The sequence below is a fragment of the Mya arenaria genome, chromosome 11 (genome assembly GCF_026914265.1).
Source record: "Mya arenaria isolate MELC-2E11 chromosome 11, ASM2691426v1".
Taxonomy (NCBI): domain Eukaryota; kingdom Metazoa; phylum Mollusca; class Bivalvia; order Myida; family Myidae; genus Mya; species Mya arenaria.
This window is the reverse complement of record NC_069132.1, coordinates 25,485,014-25,507,738: the sequence shown is the minus strand read 5'-3', so window position 1 is coordinate 25,507,738 and position 22,725 is coordinate 25,485,014. Positions and strand designations below refer to the sequence as shown.

The 22,725-nt window shown below is 33.5% G+C and overlaps 2 protein-coding genes across 2 annotated transcripts; both read right to left on the bottom strand.

The window, feature by feature from the left end:
• Window positions 1–6,640: 6,640 nt before the first annotated feature.
• LOC128209949 (uncharacterized) lies at window positions 6,641–10,550 on the bottom strand. Its single transcript, XM_052914222.1, has 7 exons — window positions 10,455–10,550; window positions 9,750–10,165; window positions 9,282–9,584; window positions 8,798–9,044; window positions 7,594–7,797; window positions 7,132–7,198; window positions 6,641–6,806 (listed from the first exon to the last, which is right to left on the bottom strand). Exons 2-7 carry the CDS (start codon window positions 10,098–10,100, stop codon window positions 6,728–6,730), a joined length of 1,251 nt encoding a protein of 416 aa, XP_052770182.1. The 5' UTR covers window positions 10,101–10,165; window positions 10,455–10,550; the 3' UTR covers window positions 6,641–6,727.
• A 1,329-nt stretch (window positions 10,551–11,879) lies between these two features.
• On the bottom strand, window positions 11,880–19,994 carry LOC128209421 (uncharacterized). Its single transcript, XM_052913446.1, has 6 exons — window positions 19,502–19,994; window positions 18,362–19,027; window positions 17,922–18,036; window positions 17,232–17,370; window positions 16,548–16,614; window positions 11,880–16,189 (listed from the first exon to the last, which is right to left on the bottom strand). Exons 2-6 carry the CDS (start codon window positions 19,002–19,004, stop codon window positions 15,441–15,443), a joined length of 1,713 nt encoding a protein of 570 aa, XP_052769406.1. The 5' UTR covers window positions 19,005–19,027; window positions 19,502–19,994; the 3' UTR covers window positions 11,880–15,440.
• Between the last annotated feature and the right edge of the window lie 2,731 nt (window positions 19,995–22,725).

Sequence of the window (22,725 nt, the reverse complement as noted above, 5' to 3'; positions counted from 1 at the left end):
TATTGTATTGGTCACATGAATGTGTAACTTTTATTTACCAATTTATAAAATATTTCAATATTTTGGTATCAATGGTTGCATTTGTCTATTATTGTTCATGAAAGCAATTACATCTGAAACGTTACATTTGTTTACACTTTTTGGTGAATATTGTCCATAAATGAGGGGTGTGTTCAACCCTTATAGTATGGTGTGATACTTGTTCACAAACAAATGTACTTTTCCGTTACCAAAACGTTTCCAAGTCAATCTGGCCATGTGTACAGACTGTGCGCAGTATCTTATAAAGTAGGTTGACCATCGGGGTAAATATACGTGTAATTGTATATACTACTGTTCTAGCACACCGGATAGGCATTTCAGGTGAATTCAGCCATGCTGGAAAACTCCATCTGGCATCCCCCCATGTCAGATGAGTCACGCGCTGTGACGTAATACTTTTCATTTCTTTTATTTTACACTCTCACTCTATGTAGCCATTATTGTGAGATTTCAATAGATGAGTTCCATAAACATTAACTTTACAAAAATATACCTTCAAAACAAAACAAGCCTTAAAAAACGTGATACTGAAGGAACTTCTTGACGTACGCAGTGAATAAAAAAATACTGCGCGTCATGACGTCAGTAAACATCATCGCACGCGCTTTTAGGTGAAAAAACAAAAATGCACTTTTCTATGTTGTGTTTTTTTTTTCACAAAAAAAGTAATTTAAGGTGTGCTAGAAAAAATATCAATCATGTGTTTCCGTTCCGGATAGAAAAATCCGGCCCTCGGTCACCCTGCGTGGCCAGTAACTCGGCTAGCCTCGTTACCTGGCAATGCAGGTGCCCTCGGGTCGGATTTTTCTATCCGAAACGGAAACACATGACAGATATTACCATTCTTTTTCCAAATACGAGTTTTCGACGAATCAGTTTGGATCTATTCAGCGGGTTGATGTAATATTGATTCCCCGTGTTGTCTGTTGTAAGTACAAGTGATGCATGAGGTTGAACAATTATCAGAAGCTGATCCTCAAAGTTAGATCTGTACTTTATAGCAAATTAAAAACCAGTAAATACATTTTTGAGACGCTCTCATTATAGGAAACAATAGAAGAGACAGACTTATTAAAGCCTACAAGAGAAAGGACACCCTTATTTATAAAGCCAAGAATAGAAGAGTCAGTTTTATTAAAGCCAACAATAAACGAGAGAGTCTTATTTAAGCCAACATAAAAGAGAAGTCTTATCATAGCCAACAAAAGAAGAAAACAAAGTTTGCGAGCAAGTTAGTCTGACTTAGAGCCATCAGTGATTTATAAAGCTACAAGTATATACAAGCTTAATCAAGTATATTTTTACAATTTTTAACTTTCACCGTCGATCAATATATTTATGCGCATTAATCAGACAGAACATACGCTTTGCTTTCTTCAGTGAAAACAAAACAACAACATATATTTTGACCTCTTAACAATACCTTTTTCTGAAGCAATATTGAAAAGAACAATTTAATGCAACGCAAATAACATACTCATTTATTCTTCTTTGAAAGCTGATTCCCGTTACAACAGAAAGCAAAAAGCCTAAGTGGGTTGTTTTTGCTTGTTTCTGTTCTTTATACTTCAGATACGATCGATTAGATATAATGGTTAAACTGAAAACATCCTGGCTACCATGGCAACCAATATTCGTAATTATAATGTAAATTACGTAAACCTATATCTTTGTTAACAGTGGCAAAGGTCTTTATTCTTATTCTATATTTGATTTGTTTAAAGTGACACTATTATTCAAAATCAATACAAACACAAGTATAGATTTTGAGTGATAAACCTTTAACTACTTTCTAAATGATGCATTTATGGAAATATGAATTAATAATAACAAGATTGTAGCCGTATATTTAGTAGCTGAAAAAAAGAGTAAATAATTGGTGAGTGCTAAATGATTTACTGTGATCTACTATCATCTAATAAGGCAAAAAAAACAATCACTTCCTATTGCGGAACGCCTTACAACAATACATATATATTATTTACAAATAAAGGAACGACCTAGCTTACAGTGTTTAAACACGCTTTCTGCTCACTGGCTGGACTATTTTGCATGTCTTTGTTGTTTTCATTGTATCATGGATCTAAAAGTTTGTTTCCACGACATTTTGGATTACCCCTTATACATGTATTTGTGTATGCGTTGAAAACTTCTTTGATAAGAAAATGTGTTTAATTTCGCTTTGAACAGCGTTGGCGTTATTGGGGACCTTAAGCGTCTACGACATCATCATGTTTGTTACGAACGTTTTATTAGGAAACGTCATGATTGACTGCCAGACAGACTCACCTGTTCCCGTGTATATGCATATGTCCTGGAGAAACGCGTCTTTGAATTAAAAAAACGCCTATTGAGCCATTGCAGGCCAGTAGAGGGGGTATGGGATAGGAGGAGGACAAGTTTTAATACTTATTCAGTATTCCGATTCATTGCACGGGTACGTACGCACTTCAAGATGAATTTAACTATGTCATTTAATTTCATTTTATTCTATGTTTGTTTAAATTGTGTTTTGATGATTTTGTTTAAATAATGTGATCGTTATTTTAAAGCTGCACTCTCACAGATTTACCATTTTTACAACTTTTTTATTTTTTGTCTTGGAATGAGCAAATTTTTGAGTAAATATCTGCAAACCAATGATATAAGATTGCTGGCAAAAGATCAGAACGCAGATTTTCATACTTCCATTCGAAAATCAATGTCTTATGGCTTAAACCGTTACTAACGGTTTAAGAAAAAAGCATAACACATCTATTTTTGAACTTTAATATAAAAACCTGCGATCTAATTTTTTGTCAGCAGTCTAATATAACTGGTTTCCATGGATTTTCGCAAAAATTGGCTCGTTCCAAGACAAAAAATTAAAAATGTTGTCAAAACGTTCAATCTGTGAGAGTGCAGCTTTAATATTTCATTCACAACATTCTACATTTGATAGCGAAAAAAAACGAACGTTTTTACCAGAAACCCACGCCAGGGAGTTACATTTCTATTTATACACCCATACAGCAACAAAACAAAATATTTTCTTGTAATTACGCAAAATGCCTTTATTGTTTGACTCCATGTTACATTTATTCAAATAAACCAAATTCATTATGTTTTTTGTCATGTTTATGATTCATTGATATTGACGTTTACTGTACTGCTATATTGGGTGTTTTTTTGTGGGTCTTTCAATCGTTGTGTCAATAAACATCTGAGCGTGTTCCATGATACTATACTGTCATACTACTGCATATCAATCAAAGTTTGAACTATCGTAAATTAAGTTCACATTTAAGATTATCTTCGTTTAATGTAGATATAAACATTAAAATTTACAACACAAAATTCACAAATCTATTTTTTTACAATTGATATAAATGTTATTACATCCCTTACAAATGAGTACACCCAAGCAGAGCAATGAATGGTCCTTCTGTGAAATGAATATGTGTGTTGCCAGTGACAATTCAAACATTAAATGTTTCTTTTTATCTTTTCCTTGAGCTAATGATGCGCGAATAATTAATTTTCACAACCCACGTTCCATATAATATCAACATCGCATTGTCTTATTAATGATGTTGTTTACCTTCGGAAATAAAAACGTATGAATGTAAAACTTAATATAGCAATTACGGAGCTGTTTTTCATATCCGATAAATCCGTGTTTCTGACATATTTCCTGTTAGATAACAATTTCCCAGCTCATAAAACCAAGGTGGTGGTATCATTACTAGACCAAAAGTGTGTTTGAACGTCGTCACTTTCTTCTAGATTTAGGTCCAAATTACATTTTCCTGTTTTATAGTCTCAAAAAGTCATTTCAGGACTTAAAGCTGCACTCTCACAGATTTAGCATTGTTACAACTTTTTTTATATTTGACTTGGAAGGAGCAAATTTTTGCGCAAATATCAGCAACGCGATGATTTAAGATTGCTGACAAAAAATCGGATCGTAGAGTTTCATATTTCCGGTTGAAAATTAATGTTTTACGACCTATTAACAGTTTAAGAAAAATGCATAAAACATCATTTTTTAACTTAAAAATAAATATCTGCGATCTATTTTTGTCTGCAGTCTTATTTCACTGGTTTTCATGGATTTTCGCAAAAATCGGCTCGTTCCAAGACAAAAAATAAAAAAGTTGTCAAAACGTTCAATCTGTGAGAGTGCAGCTTTAAATTCACCACAAGAAATGTCATTTGAAGTAAAGAGTGTCGGTACCTTGAATGTATACCAAAAGCAGCCAAATTTGATGATTTTAGACAACGACTGTTAAGATTTCAAAACCGAGAGTATGTACCTTGGGCATATTTTGCGGCGTAACAACAAAGCGATTTCGTGTATCTTTCTTGGTTTGTATGTTATTTACCATATAACATTACTTTTTGAAAATTCGGTAAATAAACGATTGCCAGAAAATATTCAGGTTTGTAGCCTTTATATCTCCTCAATGCACATATTCAAAAGAAATGCCATCTTTTAAATTCACTACACTCACTATGTACTGCATGTTCTTACCTTTGTGTACATTTAACATTCTCTCATATTTTGTGAATTTAGGGACTGTGAGAAAGCTTACATAGAGTTAGTAGTATGATATATGCAGAAGAATATATGCACACTTAACGCATCTTTATTAAATAGATATGTTTGAAAATGGGTATGTTCGGAAATGGATACGATCCGATTTTTATGTTCCCTAGTAAATTCAAAAGAGTGGATGTGGAATGCATTCGTTATGCATGATCATGTGTGCTTTGCGAAATTCAACATGTATTATACGTCTTAGTAAGGAATGGAACATGCTTATTTTTATTCTTGTTATAAGAATACTTTCATATACAAGGATGGTGAAATTTATCCAGATTATTAGTTTTGTTCGCCCCTCATTCAATTATTTCTGTTTCGGTTGACTCTTGGAAGGATCTTTAAACATTAAAACTAAATTTATATTTTCGTGGCCTGCTGACACAATAAAAACATTAACAAGATAATTTTCAATTTGCATATATATTTATACCCGATCAGAGCATATCCGAAGGTGTTGCGCTCGTCGGATGATAATCGCAATTACCGAAAGACTGTTTATTTAAGGAATTGAAGTTGAAGTGTAAATATTTCAATATGAAAGTCAAGTTTTATCAATACAAAGTACTAGGCGAATGAAAAGATCCCATAGTATTAACAGTTTCACTTGTTTCTTCAGACCACTAGTCAACCCCGTGGTGTATCGCAAGGGAAAACGACAAGAGAGTGTTTACCGAAATACGTGAGCACACTCTTTTTATCTGTTTTCTTTAGGTCACTTATTAACCCCGTGATTTAATATTAGTCAGGGATATTACTGACTTGCGGACGGCATTTGGACCGTGCCTATGTTCAACAAATCACCTAGTCTTTAATTGAAAAACGTCTCTGCAATGTTCTCTAAATACCACGCTCAGAAGCCTTGCGGATCCTTTTTATCATCTTAATGTCTTGAACTTCATACTACAGTTTTGAAGACTTAACCGCATAGTAAACTATTTACATTGGTCTATATTCATATCCGAAATGAAGGTGGTACTTGATTACGGTTGACCTTACAATCTGTCTAATGTTGCCCCCTTGGTATGTGTTTACCTTACCAGACCAATATTCGACGATAGCCTTATCAACATAAAAAGTATAAACATCAGAAATAAGGCCTATGAAGATATTGAAAGTAAATGATGTATATAGAAAAAGAGTTTCCTTGACGATGGATGACCGATGACGGATGACGGATGACGGGTGATCAAAGTAGCCCACCATATGTATTTTGGTATCGGGTGTAATTAAAATGTTTAACGAATAATACTCTTTGTTGAGTATTGTTACATTTCTCATCAACTGTTAGACAAATGTAGATGATTATTTATCAGTTTTGACTTTTTGTTACTGTATTCAAGGCAAAAATAATTCTACATTTGTGACTAGACATAATTGTAACTTTTATTTGTATATGTCATGTTTTAAGACTGAAGCATAAATATGGAATGGTTGTGAAACCAATGAATGCTATGAATGTAGCTATGAGATTTGTATACTATGCTCGTGATATTTTTAATTAAGTCCACAACACAGTATTTTAGCTTATTATCGCACAATGAATAACAGCAATTTAACACATTTCTAAAATGTAAAACGTATGGTTATAGATACATCATTGCTTCCATTCACTGTATAAGTCCGTTATTTTTATCTAGCATCCGACTAGCTACATCGTTCTTAGATCCAAAAAAGACCCGTATAGAATAATGTCCTAGTGTCTGTGATAATGATATAAGCAAGCATCAACAAAACACTTGAGAAGCATATTGTTATTGGTGCCAAAATGTAAATGATAAAAAAATGAATGAGTTTCTGTCGAAATACCTTCGAGCATAAACCCCACATTCTATCTGAAAAATAGTTTCTGATAAGCAACTTTAAATTAAATATGATTTGATATTACGTAGAAATTTCGTTGTGCTGACTTTGCCAATAAACATTTCCGGCCGTTAGTGCAATACAGCTGCATCTCTTCGACGACGATTTGGCAACGATCAACCAGATAGCAGTTAACAAGCTTTTAACCTTTAGTTAGGACTTTCCTGGTTCTTTTGAATAAGGCTTGTAATTTCCTGCATCAATTCAACCTTCAAATTCTTCAATTGATCTGCAAGCGTGTCATGAATTCTGTCCATATCCCAGCTTTGCAATGACCATGACGAAGACATTCCCGATTGATTCATAATACTTCCTGGAACTGAAAGATAATAAGCACCATAAAAAAACGTTTCAAACGTATTTTTTTTTAAATTCGAAATCGTGTTTTGGGTTAGTGGGGTTACAAAACGTTTACTTTCTGTTTATGTTGAAAAGGGAAAGAATACCCTTTGCTAGTCTGGAGTTCCTTCCCCTGTTACTACATTATCGGGTTCTTATATTTGTCATTATGCAGGTTTGTAACCAGAAAACCTCTTTACATGAGTTAGCAGTTAGATGTTACTTCTATATTAGACGTTACACTTTGCCTTTGAGATGACGATTGTAATCTAGACATATGCTGCGGTTTATTAGACGAGATTTACCCCAAGCGGCAAATATACCCCGCCCCGACTGCTTCTTTTGTTTCTTCATTAGACTGTTCACTGCAAACTAAAGTTTTTTTATTCAAGTATGCATTTTTCTCATTGGCCATATAAACGCATCCAAAAATACCAACGGGGCAAATATTGGGCTTATCAACATAGCAACAGCTACTAGTATCGGAATGGTACAGAATTGACATCGTCGGAGAAAATGAGTCCTGCAGAGAAAAAATTGACATCTTCATTTTGCGAATTACTGTCCCTCATAAGCTGGCAATCAGTGCCATTTCTATTAATATTTGGGGAAATATCGTTAAAATTTATGATTTCTAAAGATAAAGTGAATGCCTCAACATGACTCAGTTCTGCTGACGATGTCACAGATGTTATACATAAAATAAGCAAATGCCAACATATAAATGTATATGTGAATCAGGCCTTGGACGCTTTAAGACATCGTACCTGTTCCGTAGTTCTTTAATCTAGGAAATATTCGGCAGAGCTTTTCGGAATTATTTTCTCTTGAAGACATCACCCATCGGAACAAAATAAAGGCACACGAGTCATGAGTAATGGGTAGACTGAGCTCCATCTCGGCAAGGCTATCAGTGTCGCTTTTCATTTCTAAACATTTCAGGAACTTCTCGTTTGTCATTCCAGGCAAACCTATTTAATTAAGGAATGTTTCTATTACATGTCAGATCAAAACAGTTAATACTAGTAGTTACAGTTACTATAATGCAATCCTGAATGTTAATGTGTTGAAAAGGTTAATTGAAAAAAAATCGTTTGTAAACTTAAATTAACCATTCCCTTCTTTGAATAATTTCCAATTTAAAGAGCTTTGACACCAGATTATACCTTTGCAAATTAATATTTTTGTCAAAAACTTACATGAAATTGATATCGTTGTGTAAAATACATTTAATTTTTCTTACTGCTGTATCATATCGATAAAATATTTTGAAATTTACTGGATTTGTCTACCATGTAAATCCCAGTAAATTTCAAAATAGCATCGATCTATGTATCTGTACAAGTTTAAAACTTGACTTTCACATGCTAAATATACATGTACTATGTACTGGGAAACCATTAAGCGTTTTTTAAACGGGTCAACTCAGCTGAGACAGCGACGAAATATTGATCATGTAATGTTTTGTATTATCGGCCTCGTATTAGTTCGTATTTATAAGTCTAGGCTTGTTTTGAGGAAAAACTGTATAAATTTTGCTGATTTGGGGACCATCTGGTGTCTAGTGCCTTTAATGCCGAGTTATTGCATGTTATTGACACAATACAATAATCAATACAACATAAGAAGAATCATATAGCATTTAAAACAAATAATCTGTTATCAAACATGCAAAGTGACTGGACCACGAGTAATGTCAATATATAAATATGAGATGACATGGCTTATGTCGTGTATATGGGAAATTTACATGGACAAATCACGTCATATATCAGATAATAACATCAGTAACGGCCTTCTCCTCTTTAAATGATAACACCATACCAAACAGATAACAGACTAAAAGCCAAACTTATATTACAAAATGGGCAGTACAAAAAATTAAAACACATCAGATCAACTAAGTAGGCAATAAAATACATACATTTCGTCATAAGATGCATTAATAACGTCATAAAGCATACGTCATACCCTGAGCAGATTGAGTGGGATATTTCTTCAAAATTCTTGCTACGCCTAACTTTGCCTTTTCAGGGAGGACTCGAAACGTAGACGTTGGCTCAATTTTCTCTTGTGATAAGCTTCTTAAAGCGTTGATACAATTTTCCATGGTGTTCGTCTCTGCCAGGCCAATGGCGTAATAAATATTCAGTGCCTTTTTGTCGTAGGGGCTAGCTTTGATGTCATCGTTCAAGTCGTTTAAAGTTTCTTTCATTTCCTTTTAATATGAAATATTGCTATAACATATGAATTATATTTTTAATATATTACTTGATCAAGTTTTATGTTGATCGATATATGGCAAAATCTTAATGCACATGACAATTTAGTGGTGAAAACATCATTAGACATAATTAAGATAATATTTTTTAGCCGCGACATTTAAAAGGACTTGGAAAGGGTTTGCAATTTAAAAACAAATATAATGACATTAATTATATATATAAAGCTATACCGTAACAGCTTCCAAGACAATTTGACGCTCATTTCTTGTAGAATCTAATTCTTGTTGCAGCATTTTTAAGTCTTGTGTAACATTTTCGTATCTTTTTTGGCCCTCTTCAAAATCAGCTATTTTATCTTGAAGATTTTTGAAGAATGTAATCAACAGACCATTTAGCTTTTCATACCAAACGGAAGAGCCACCTTCAATCGACATAGAATTCTCATTGCCAATCTGTATATGTTGTGGTTTATACAACAACTGCACCTGACTTGGATCAAAATTTTCGATCTTGCTTTCATATACCTGAACAAGCTGAAAATAAAGAGTTCATATTATATTTACATAAAACAAATAGAGTTGTATGTCAAAAAATGCTAAGCGCGAACGTTTTGATAACAACATTAAAAATAAGTGCAATTTTAGTGTTTGGATTATATGGCTTTACATAATAATAATAAATAGTCACTTTTCACTTACTTGTATGATCGAATCAAGTTCATCTACTTTCACTCTTAATGCTGCGTTTTCGCGTTCTAATATTGAATTTCTTTTATCCGCATCCTTCTTTTTTGCTTTAAGGTTTTCATATTTATTTTGCAATTCATCTTCGGGCTTCTTCCAAAATAGTTTTTTGAAACCCGATATAAGCGATGTGGTAGATTTTCGAGACGAAACACTGGCGTGGGAAGATATGCTTAAACTTCTCGGTTTTCCTCTCCCAGGCATTGATGAGTATTTTCCTGAGCGTGTAAAATGACCACTGGTGTTAAATCCATCATCATCGTCATCATTTAACAAATCTTCCGTAATCGTCTCTTTATCAAACATAGGCTTCAAGTCGTTTTCTGTCGACTCCTTTTTGGTTGCTTCAGGCGGATCATCCTTAATGGTTTCTACCACAGAATTTGATCGCGATTCCATTAGTGACATAGTTTAGCACTCCGAAATAATTCAGATAATCAAACGTTTTCGCTCGTCTTTGTATTAAATTTTGAGTTTTATACATTAACATACACTATATGTTAGCGTATATACACTATTCATATTTCGTCACTTATACACTTTTGTCGCTTAAATAGGTGTGTTAATTGTTTAATGAAATGCGGTTATCATTATTTATCATGTAAAATTAATCAAATGTTACAACTCATCATCGAAAATAGTAAGGCAATCAATACTTACGTGTACTTTTAATTAGTTGTTCTACAGCCAAGAAAGCTTGCCGAGGTAACCGGCAGTATTATATCTAATGTTATCTTTATAGATGTTAGACTGCTTCATGTATATTCCATTTATACAATGTAATTTATCTGCATAAAGATATTGATCATTTCACTTCATGTAAACCTTCACTAATTACACATGTACTGTAGATACATATTGGCACAATAATAAAGTTATACCAACTATTTAATGCAAACATATCTATAGATGATATTACAAATACTTCTTGCTATGTTATAATGTGTATAACTTTATGTTTATAATGCAAGTTTTTTGCTGGTTTTACTTTTATATATACCCGTTTACCAGCGTATCACGTGATTTTATAAATATATTTGTTTATGCATTATTTTAATCATTCTTTGTAGTCCGCATAAAACGGAGTTTCGCATTTAAAAATTAATAGCATAAAGTTGATAGTGTTAATATAATATTAATGGTATTCACGGGCAAAAAAGCAAATTGTCGCTAGTCCTATGAATCTAAGTGATTTAAAGATGCACTCTTATTCCTAAATAAGATTTACCACAATTAATAATATTGTTTTAATATTCCAAAAAGAATGAATAAATGTCAAAAACAATGTTTTTATGAAGGATACCCTGTTTAATTTGAAAGAAATGTGCAGAAACCACGTTATTTCTACCTTATGAGACTATAGTAGACCATAGTGAATCTTTTAGCACTCACCAATCATTTAATATTTTTGCATTTTCAGCTATTAAATACACGGTAACAATTGTGTTTTCAGTAATTAATATTTTCCATAAATGCACTATTTTGTAAAAAGATTTCTCAGTCAACATTGATGTTTGTTATAAATTTGTATGTATTGATTTGGAATAAGAGTGTCACTTTATTAGAAATGGTCACTGTTCAACACATTTATGAGTCTTGAAATTATTGCATTGATGTCAAAATGCTGCGTCAGTTTTGAGTATGCTTCGTGGTGGTTCAGGTTTTCGACAAGTACAAATGTGCTGATCCCGATACACGGTACAAAATGGGAAAGAGTATTATAACTTATCGTTGTTCTTCCATTTGAAAAAGATGAAAAACTTAAAGGTATTCGATTATCATTAATGAACATCATTTTGTTTTTCACTGAACCACGTTTCAATGTTTACTTCATAATATTCAAAATCTGTACGGATGGTACAAGCAGCTGACATTTCTGATACTTAACGTTCTTATATTGAACCTGAGATTCAGAGGAGTCTACTTCACACAAATATACACCAAAACGTCGACACTATCCGAATATGTTGTATACGAAAACATGTTCAATAAAAAAAATATAAATGACCATTAAAATATAGTACGTTTCAAACCACATGCCAGATAACAATGAAATACATTCGGTAGATCAAACATTAATAGTGGTTAAAAATTATTTTTATTCAAGAAAATATTAGTTTAAAACAACAACAAAAACATGAAAAAACATTTTTCACAAGGACGATTCAATAGTTACATCAAAACAATGATTGCAGTACGTTTTCCTTCATATTACTTTTTGTATAAAGTTTATAAGTCAAAATATGATACTAAACACAATAAAACATGGAAAATCCATTCAACAATACAAACAAACGAATCGAAAAGATCCTCTAGATAATAAAGTACATGAGTTAATAAAATATTATGCCAATAACAAGCTTATCACGTTGGTTTACAATGATTACAGTTTTTCATTTATCCTAAGTGGTTTTCTTATTAATCACAAAGTATGAATCAAAATAAAGATATTGTCAATACACCAAATACTACAACAGATACATAAACATAATGTTTTATAACAACGCAATACTTTCATGGCAAGGTCAAATAAACAACCAATTCACTGTGAGGGTAAATACAAAAGTATCAACTAATAAGATTTTCTGATTCATATGTAAGTAAAAATAGTACACATCTTATCACACGGAATGCCATTGGCTTTTAAATGGTGAGTATTACACACATTATGAAAAGGAATGATTAAGGCTTTTGAATGGTGTATATTTACAATAGATTCTTAGCATTTTGCTTTAGTTTTTCAAGTTAAGAACAGGGTGAATACAATTATTTTCTTTAGCCTGCTTAAGATTTAGCCAGCTATCAAACTAGATTTAAAGCATAACGTATAGAACAAAAGCCCGTGTAAAGGTCGGACACCACTAAAATAATCCTATATATTCAATAGTCAATAGTAGGCTCTTTCAAATTGGTGTAATTTGCCCTGAAAGACCAAGAAATGGCGCACGTGCCGAGGATCGAAGGTCGAATATAATTAATAATTGAGATAACTACTCCGATTGTGTATGTATCACAGGACTTTCTTGTAGACAGAGCAATTTAAAAAATAATCAACTTCAAAGTACTTGGGAGGTATTCATAAAGCGTCGTAAGTCATTTCCTAACTATATTCGATTATTTGATTTTTTTTCATTGTCAAATTAAAAAAAACGTTAACATGTTTTTGATATGTAAACATATTTTCCAATAAACTCAATGAAAATAACGTATTTCGGAGATTAATAAGTGTTCATGTCATATGACTAATGAGATACTTAAATTAGAAGTGACTTTTTTAAGTAAAAGTCTTCAGATGCTATATGAATGCCAGCCCAGTGTTGATTTCACTGGTCCCATTAGTACCCAGTAGTCACACACAGTGAAACTATTTTGATACGTTCTTTACGGACAAAACAGATATCCATTACAAAAAGAAAATATAATCACCTAGAAGCTATGTCAATCTCTCTGACATGATAACATACAGTAATTTAAGCATGTCACAATATTCAGCAAAATCAAGTATACTTATACTGTGTTAAATGTACTAGTGAAATCTATAGCCGTTTGAATAAAAGTGGTTAAGTTGGTTTGGTCCAAGGTAGCCGAAAACTTTATTGATTGGTCAATATTTACCCAACAAGAAAATTCGTTAAATTGATATCCCCACCAGATAAGGCAAAGAAGATGGCATGGAAATCACGTGTTGATGAAAAGTTCCAACCAAACCATGCAATACTGCTGTAGAGTGATGGCCTCTTACTGGTGTTTGACCCAACATAACACAATTTAAAACTAGTAATTATTTCATCAATGCAAATATTCTGATTACATCATGAAGGTAATGGACCAGAAATATTGGAGATATATCCCTTCAGAGTGTTTCAAAGGTTTTTCAAAAATGTGATCGAGGCAAATATTCTGATTAAGGTTCATCAAGATAGGAGCAGATATATTACCTCTGTTTGTTCCCAAGATTTGACCTTATGCCCTAGTTTTTGACCCCATGTGACTCATGTCTGAAGAAGTCGGAATAATCATTACTCACATTTGGTTCTGGACATGAATTTTCAAAGATTTGACCTAGGGACCTACATTTTGACCTCATGTGACCCAGTTTCAAACTATTCAATGATTTCATTAAGGAAAACATTCTGATTAAGTTTAATAAATATTGGACCAGATATATTGCCTCCAGCAACCAGTTACCAATCTCTTTTTTTTAGATTTGACATAGTGACCTTAAATCTTTGATGAAGAGGGGAAACATTCTGATCAGGTGTGATGAATGGTGGTGCAAATATGCCTTTAGTGTGTACCAAAGATTTTTCTAAGATTTGACCTAGTAAAATAGTTATTGATTACTTGTAACCCAGTTTTATCAGCGGTCGAGATTGATCAAGGGGAACATAATCTGACAAATTGCTATTAAGATATGGTTCCGGAGGAGAAAACAGATGGATGGACGAAAGTACGCACGAAGAACGGCAAAAGCGATATCCCCTTCCCAATACCATCGTTTCGGTAGGGAATAATAACTGCTATCAATCAATCAAATTATTGATATGTGCGAACTAACAGACAGAAATTCTGTGAACAATTTAACAAAGTTTATGCAATTGGCTGGTGATCACTTTAACAAGACTTTTAAAAGCGTATGATCCGTCATACGTTCACATTATTTAATATAAACAATGATTTTGTAATACAGATACGTTTATATAAAGGAGAGATGTTTTAAATGTTGAACACAAAAACAGCTTTAGTAATCGACTTTCTGTTTTTCGTTAAAAGGAGGAAAAGGTAAGCTAAGGAATATTATTGTTCAAATAAATGTCAAAACATGTTTTTAATACTTTACATACATATATTGAATATGATGAAAGGGTTTCAGGTGAATTTAAGCAGTGTAATTCTAAACTGGAAACAGAAACATTACATCTGGAATGCCCCTCGTTCGTACTGTTTGAGAATACACATTGAAATATTACACACAATACGTACGTAATATAGATCAACATGACACGTAATCATATTAATAGAATGAAATGGCTTACATTTATACAAATAGCAAACAAGTAAACTATTAAAACAAGTACATTTGTACCGCAGTATAAACAACTGATCTATAAAATTTGATATACAGATCATTAATAATAAATAAATTCTGCTTTATATATGACTGAAGAACATTCGCACAATATTTCGATTTGCTTTTACGACAATTAGTTTGAAACAAAGTTCATAATACATTTAATGCAAAATAACTCCAATAATGCATATTTTGATCAATAAATGCACATTTAAACTTGTAATGTGCATTTATGTGTACCCTGTATCTATCAATGATTTGATTTAGTTATAGTGCCTTAATTAATCAGTTAACATTATATATGGACTTTAAGCAGTTGTCATGGTATTATTGAAGTAGCAAACGATAAAACATTTTAAATGAACAATCTGTACTATTTCTTAACACAGCACGCCTTATTTGAAATCAGGCCAACTCGCTATTCTAATGAACTGTTCTCAATATTGACCGTACATGTTTACACTAATGTCGTTAAATAGTACTTTTAGTCGGATGTGTAACCTTGTGAAATTCACAAAACGCACTGCGTAGCCAGTCAATGTACGTATGATTGGTCATGGATTACTTCCCCTGTTTCACTCTCTCAAGATATGGTCAACTAAGTCAGCATCATTGTGGCTGTTCCCGCGGTAGTGGGTTATAAAGATCTTTTGGAAGGCAACGAAACACTCGATCATCAGTCCGGCATCCGTTTTTCCGCCATGTGTTGTGTTATGAGCAGCCTCGGCGAGAAAGCCAATGTCGAACAACAGGCCAACCGGTCCCAAAATGGATGCTGCGGCAACAGCAGCTGTTGTCCCAACTCGAGCAGCTGCTATAGCAACACCAATTATGCTGTGTACGGACCTCAAAATGGAGCCAACGGACATGACGCTCTGTAGCGCTCCACCTGAGTCATCAAACTGACGTTCAATAGTACTTGTTTCCCGAAAATAGACGTCGACTTCACGAAGGGCCTCATTGATATCTCTTTCAACCGATTCTAAATCTTCCTTCATCTTATGCGTGGTCTGGTTCTGTTTGACCACTTCGTTAATTCTGAAGCCCCCCTGTACAGCACCGCTACCAACACCAACAACACCGCCAGCTATGGTCAACCCTAGGGACAATCCGGCAGTAAAGGGGGTCAAAACGAGGCCCGCAATGCCCATTGCTCCACCTAGAATGCCTGTTACAGACGTCCCGATAACTGCCTTGTTCATCGTTAATCGTCTTTCTTTAAGCTCCTCGTGTTTGTCGTTGAATTGGTGCATCAGCGTCTGGAACCTCCATATCGCCTCTTGCAAACGCTTCAGAGCCCGGTATCGTTTAATGAACAATATCTCTGAAAATAAAATTTTACAATAACTGTAATATTTTCATGTTTTAGTTTTATATATTTGTTACAATAATTTTAGCATTTTTCTTATTTGATATTTTTGTGTCGTTGTTTTTTGCACGTAAGATACTTAAATTGTTTTATTTACATTAAGCATTATTTCATCATTGGATTGGTAATTCAATACCTTCATTTGAAATCAGTTGATTCATTCCTAGATCGTTTTTTTTTAAGTTCAATAAAGGAGCTTTTGATTTTGTAAATGGTTGTTTGCACACAACATGCCAAAACGGTGTTCGACTCACACTCGTGTTTGCGTATTTTATCAATATAAACATTTAATCCCTTTTGTGTATGTATTTACCTCTCTCGAAGGCTTTGTTTCCGTGGATATTTTCTAATACATGAAGATGCAACTCTTTCACTAAAACCTGTAACAAATATGAGATACTTGTATTCAAATAAACGTTTTAGTTGAGTCAGTAAGGGCAAGGGTATTAATTGAAACATTTTCAATATCAAGGCCTAAAAAAAATTGTTTGGTTAGGGTTACATCCTTTTCAAAAATAGGTAGGGTAGGTAGGCTTTTTTTTTTTTAATTAGGCTTTATATTAGAATGTTATTTTCATCATTGGAGAATGGTGTTAAAGTTATCTTCTGTGTATAAGCATTTAAGGTTTTAAACTACATATTGAAAAGCAATTAAAAAAAAAAAGATTTTTTTATTTTTTATTTTTTTTTAGTTTTTCATTTTTTTTTTCAAACTGACTATAAAAACGGTAGGGTCGGCGCCTTTTCCGTAGGTAGGGTCGGGTAACCCGAACCAAATGTTTTTTTTTTTAGGCCCAACTAAAAGATAACCCAAAGTCAACATTAACAGTATTGATGAGGTCTCTATACGAAATACATGTTAATTTATTTCCTGTAATATCACTGACTCAAAAGTGCTAAATTGTAAGACGGAAAATATTGATATTCAACACAAAGAACTATGATAAAAGCGTAAATAATTGTTAATCTTTAAAACTTGGTTTGTTTTGCGGTTCACCTGGTAAAGAACTTTTCGAGGTAGGGAGTCATTTTGCCTTTCTACTAGGTCAAGGATCACGGTGATATCTGGTATTCCTCTCCTTTGAAAAAGGCCCGGTTCTTGCATGTAGGTTTCATCATTACGGACAAGCTCTTCACTAAAATAATAACAACATTGTACGGTAATAACGATCACTAATTGCATATTATAATTCAATTTGACAAATTGGGTGTGCATTTATCAGTAAACGATAGTAATTTCTGAAACTTCACATTTCTATCCGTGTCTTTTGACTTCAAACATAAAGCTTAAGCTGTAGTAATGCAACGTGTATCGGCAAAATCAATATTAAAATTAAAAGAAAATACATGTATACACCCGTTAATCCGAAGTCATCGCGACCTAGATAAATAATTCGGATAAACGATATTTTGGATAAACAGCTTGTAGAAAATTATAAGAACATGCCATACAAAGACAACGAAATGTACATTTGTTTAGTCAAGGTTGAGTTCATTCAATTGTTACAAAAGCAAAAAAGATAAAAAGAATCACGCACGAGTTCGTTTCCTGTACAGACGAATGTTAATTATTACCATTCATAATTGCCTTTGAATATAAAACCAAATCGATTATAGATATATAATTTTATAATCAACTACACTGCTAATACAGCAGATACAATAACCTAAGTCGCCTCGTACGTACCGAAATGTTGGCCCGATCTGTCGCAGTACACTTTGGTACTGCCGTAACCTTGAAATATTCGTTTTGAACAATCGCAGGAAACTTTCAGGTATTTCAATATCGATTGGACAACACTCTTCAAAGGAAACGATTTCAATTTAAGTTGAATGTTTTTAAGAAAAAATATCAAATGATATAAAACTATTGCTCAATAAAATCGGGAACAACGAAATATAAAGAATTGCATAAAACAAGACAACGCTTTGCATGTACACAGTTAAAGTAGACCATTGCTATATTTGTTTATATATTCATGTCGACACAGATCACTACATAACTAAATTTAGTATGTTTTACAATCGTGTTTTCGTTAATAACTTTTAAGAGATGTGTCGCTACATTATGTTGCATAAATCAGTCATTTTAATTGTAAACGTATATTTAACTACTTGTTGATTTACCTTTCAACCTTCGAGCATAAACTTCTAATAGCCCGTGAATTCTTGGAACTTCCAATTCCCCTCTATTCCTAATTGGACAGAACGTGTTACTGTGCCCTCTGTACAACATAAGCAGCCTTACTTCCCCACGACCGGGTCTGTTTCCGTCCCTGTCTTGCAAGACGTTTGAGCCTACCCTTAATTCTCTGCTAAGTGTCAAATTCATACTTGGATAATATCTCCAAGCCGGCTTTGGTCTTGGGGATGCTACAAAAATGTCGATTTTGAAGAATATCGCGAAGCAGTGCAAGTAGACATTGGTGTGTTGAACATCACTGTATGGCATAAGAAGAATATCCTTTTCCAATTTATTTCTTAAATCATCTAACGCTTTTTGGTCATCTTGCAGTGTTTTGGTACCTGCTTCATTTCCAAATGAATTACCGGTTTCAAACAAACTGAGCAACATGGAAACAACCTCTTTTCTGCCATTAATCATAGACTCTTTGATAACTTTGCGAAGCTGAGCTGGTGCTTTATCAACATCGCCAAAAAGAATATCACACATGCAGACGAACAAATCATGGTATGGAGTTCTAGTATCGACCACCCTCAATGCCCTGTCTTCCTGAAGAAACCGAACGACGGTTTGCGGAATATCCATTGTTAAAAATGAAAAACCTATACCTGCAATAATGATTGTAAAATATTTGTAAACAACTGCAACAACGACGAATTATAACTTTACGTTTAACTTTTCTAAAGTCATCTTGGGATGAAACCACTTCATTTTGTAATGTCAAAATTGTATTATTTTTTAAATGAATCATTCAGTAAGTTGTTTAAATGTCAGGGCAGAAAGCATGGTATTATTGTTACAGTAACAAGAATACTTTTTGCCTAACATTTAAACAACGTAGTCTTCAGTACATGTTCATGTCAATACGCTTACAAATGATTTGTTTGCATAACACATATAAATGCAAAATATTTCTGACGCGCAATATACAGTACATGTATAACTGAAGCTGTATAATGTTATTTATGTACATGAACAGTCAAAATTATGATCATCATCATTTATCATTATTTAATAATTAAAATATTATCTGAACGCCAAAAACTGTGGCTAATGGCCACAATATGTTGATGTAAAATTACCTTAAAATAGTTCGTATTTAAAATTAATCTGATTCCATGGCTTTCACAAAGGCTCGTCAGGTTGTTTTTTTATTTGATGAATTAACTGTCGCGGCCACGGTACTGCATCGATTTAGGTTAAAACTACACTATCGAGTACTTCCTTCTTCAAATCTATTAATAATGCAAGTATGCAGTATATCATCTATCACCTTCAATGAAATATATCCAATAGTTTGCTGCACGTACAGCGTTTGTGTGAGTATGTGAGTATTTTGTAGCTCCTTTCTTTGCCACGTACTTTCGATTTCGCAAAATTAATCACACGTCAACAACTGTGACCTACTTTTTTATAATTCAATTATTTGTATACACTTATAAAAGCATTAAATATTATGGTAACATTGAAGAGTTATAGAAGTATGTTTTCCATTCGGATTTTGCAATAAAATTCTTACACACATTTGTGTAAGCACCTAATACCTCTGAAATTATCCATATCCACAGTATTTTTAAAGGAGCAGTCAACAGCTGTTGAAAGTTTTTGCCACTCATCGAGTACGTATATTGTGCAAACGCCACTTCCGAGAATGTTCCAATGGAGTTTTAAATGTCTGTCGATGCGCGTGATGTTTAATTTTTCCTTTTATCCGAGATGCGAGACGATGCAAATTAGAATGCGAAAATCTGTGAACCAAGCAGGATCCGTCCATTTCTTTTTGGATTATTTTCGTCGCCGAGTAAACCTTCACGATATCTCTGACCGAGCTTTTCGTAAACATGGCAAATACACATGTTTATGTGCCCCCATTTCTGTTTCCACGGCAAAGTACGCGTCTTAAGTTATAGAAATGATGGTATAATCAGTATGTGTACAAAGCACCAAAGAAATATTATATGAGCCAAGCACTATAAAACTTCACTGCCTTTGCAGATATTGTTTTGACGACATATGAAAAAGCAGATAGTGTTAGCATTAGGTTTTACCTTTTATATACGCTCAACTACCGCTGCAGCCACAAATACTTCGGACTGGCTCCGATTTTCATTTTCAAAATAGCCTCTGATAAAAAGCTTTCTCTTTGGCATCATTTCAATACATATATGTGATGTTAATTTAGTCAGCGAAATATTTACAATTGTCCCGTTCATGCACTTCCCGTATCTGTACAAATCGTCGTCATGCAAACTCATTTAAAGCTGTCTATCCTCTTACGAACTGGACTCGTCCAATGCGGTTTTATTCCAAGTCTCCGACAGTCACGCTGATTCAGGAAGGTGTTTGTGGGATATTGTATGCTGCAACATTGTGCCCTTATGGAAAACTCCGTGGAAAATACACAACCACTGTGAATGTTTCAATTACTCACGATATAAACAGCCTTTTATTGTTTTTCATATATACATGTATCGTATTCATTGGATGTCTGTCCTGACCAGACTTTTAACAGATCCGACACTGAATGCCATATATGCCCGTAAAATGTAGCAGCCACACAGTAAACGCTGTGGTATGGTGCTTTTAAAAAGACGGTGCATGATAGAACTTGGGTGTTAGTGTTCAGCCGCCATTTTCAATAGAGTATCTAAGTCGTATTTACCAAAATCTTAAATTTGTAAGGGCGTCATATTTGGCCACGAGTATTACTTCATGTAGTTGTATATTGTTGTTTTTTCATTTCCACATCAATGTTTAAAGCGAGTTCTTACAAATATGTAGAATTCCTTGATGTAGGAAACTTTGACATTTACATAATTTGACTTCACGATTCAACTAAACCTTCAATTTACGTTTTTACTGCCTAGCGTTAAAGTGACACTCTTATTCAAAATCAATACATACACATGTATAACAAACATCACTTTTTATTAATAAACCTTTAACTACTTACTAAATAATGCATTTATGGAAAATATTAATTACTGACAACAAGATTGTAACCGTATATTTAATAGCTAAAAACTGAAAAATATTAAATGATTGGTGAATGCTAAAAGATTTACAGTAATCTACTATCGTCTCATATAGTAGAAATACCGTGTTTTCTGCATCCTTCTTTCAAATTGAACTCAGTACCCTTCATAAAAACCATTGTTTTTGACATTTATTCATCCTTCTTGGTATATTTAAATATTTGTTTTCATTATAGCAAATCTTACTTGGTAGGGAGATTGCATCGTTAATATACATTTCTTGTGAGAAGGTAATTCCGATAAACAGTCGAACCCTATTGGGTCCCAGGGACCAGCAAAAATACTTCGAGCCTCGCAAATATCGAGTCAAGCGGGAATGCTTACATCTCTATATAGAGTAAAAATCGATCCTCTACATCAAGTTCGAACCAATGAGCAAATCGGGCCAAGCGATATCGAGCCAACGGGTTTCGACTGTAGTACTTAACACTTCGTGACGCTAAATTGATGCGTTATCCGCATTCCCTGTCGTATTTGCCTTGTACCAAAGAATAAATCATAGTTGTGTGTCCATTTTATTAACTTTCTAATAGAATGATCTATATACTATATTTTAGTGCTTTTATTGGCGTTTCTTGATACTGAATTGGCGTGTATAAAATTATGTATGTATAGTTTATACCGTAAAAGTTGAAGCGAATTCACGACAAAATTAACAATGTTCAATGTTTTCCAGCTTAAACAATACGATTTTCAATGAACTGTGTCCAGATAATGAACATCTTTTAACACAATTATTTGTTAAGTCTTTTAATACAAGTTAAATATTTCATGTTGCCGAGTTAATGGTATGTCTCGTAACAAAAGTTTTGTTAATTAAAATTAAGGTGCACCTTATAATGATTAATGATAAAGGATCTACAATGTTATCGTAGTCAATAAAACACTAAAGGTGTTTCAGTCTACATAGTGAAAAGCAACTTCCCATCATCATCAGTAGTAGTAGTGTTGTTGTTGTTGTTGTTGTTGTTGTTGTTGTTGTTGACGCAAACACGCAACAGACCCCTACAGGCTCGAGCATACTTTTCTCTGAAGGGATCTGTTGCGAAACTTTACGGCTACATACAACCAATCCATACAAATCATCAGAAGTTATAAAAAATAATGTTATATAAAAATAGATACTAAAACAGTACTTAAAAGAAATGGACAGAATTAAATAATTGAAAACGTCTTCTTATCGAGTTCGGGTCACACGCCGTCCAAATCTCTTACGCAGAGAGCTCACTCGGAAGCAAAGGGAAGTAACCACTGAGTTAAAGTTGACCGCT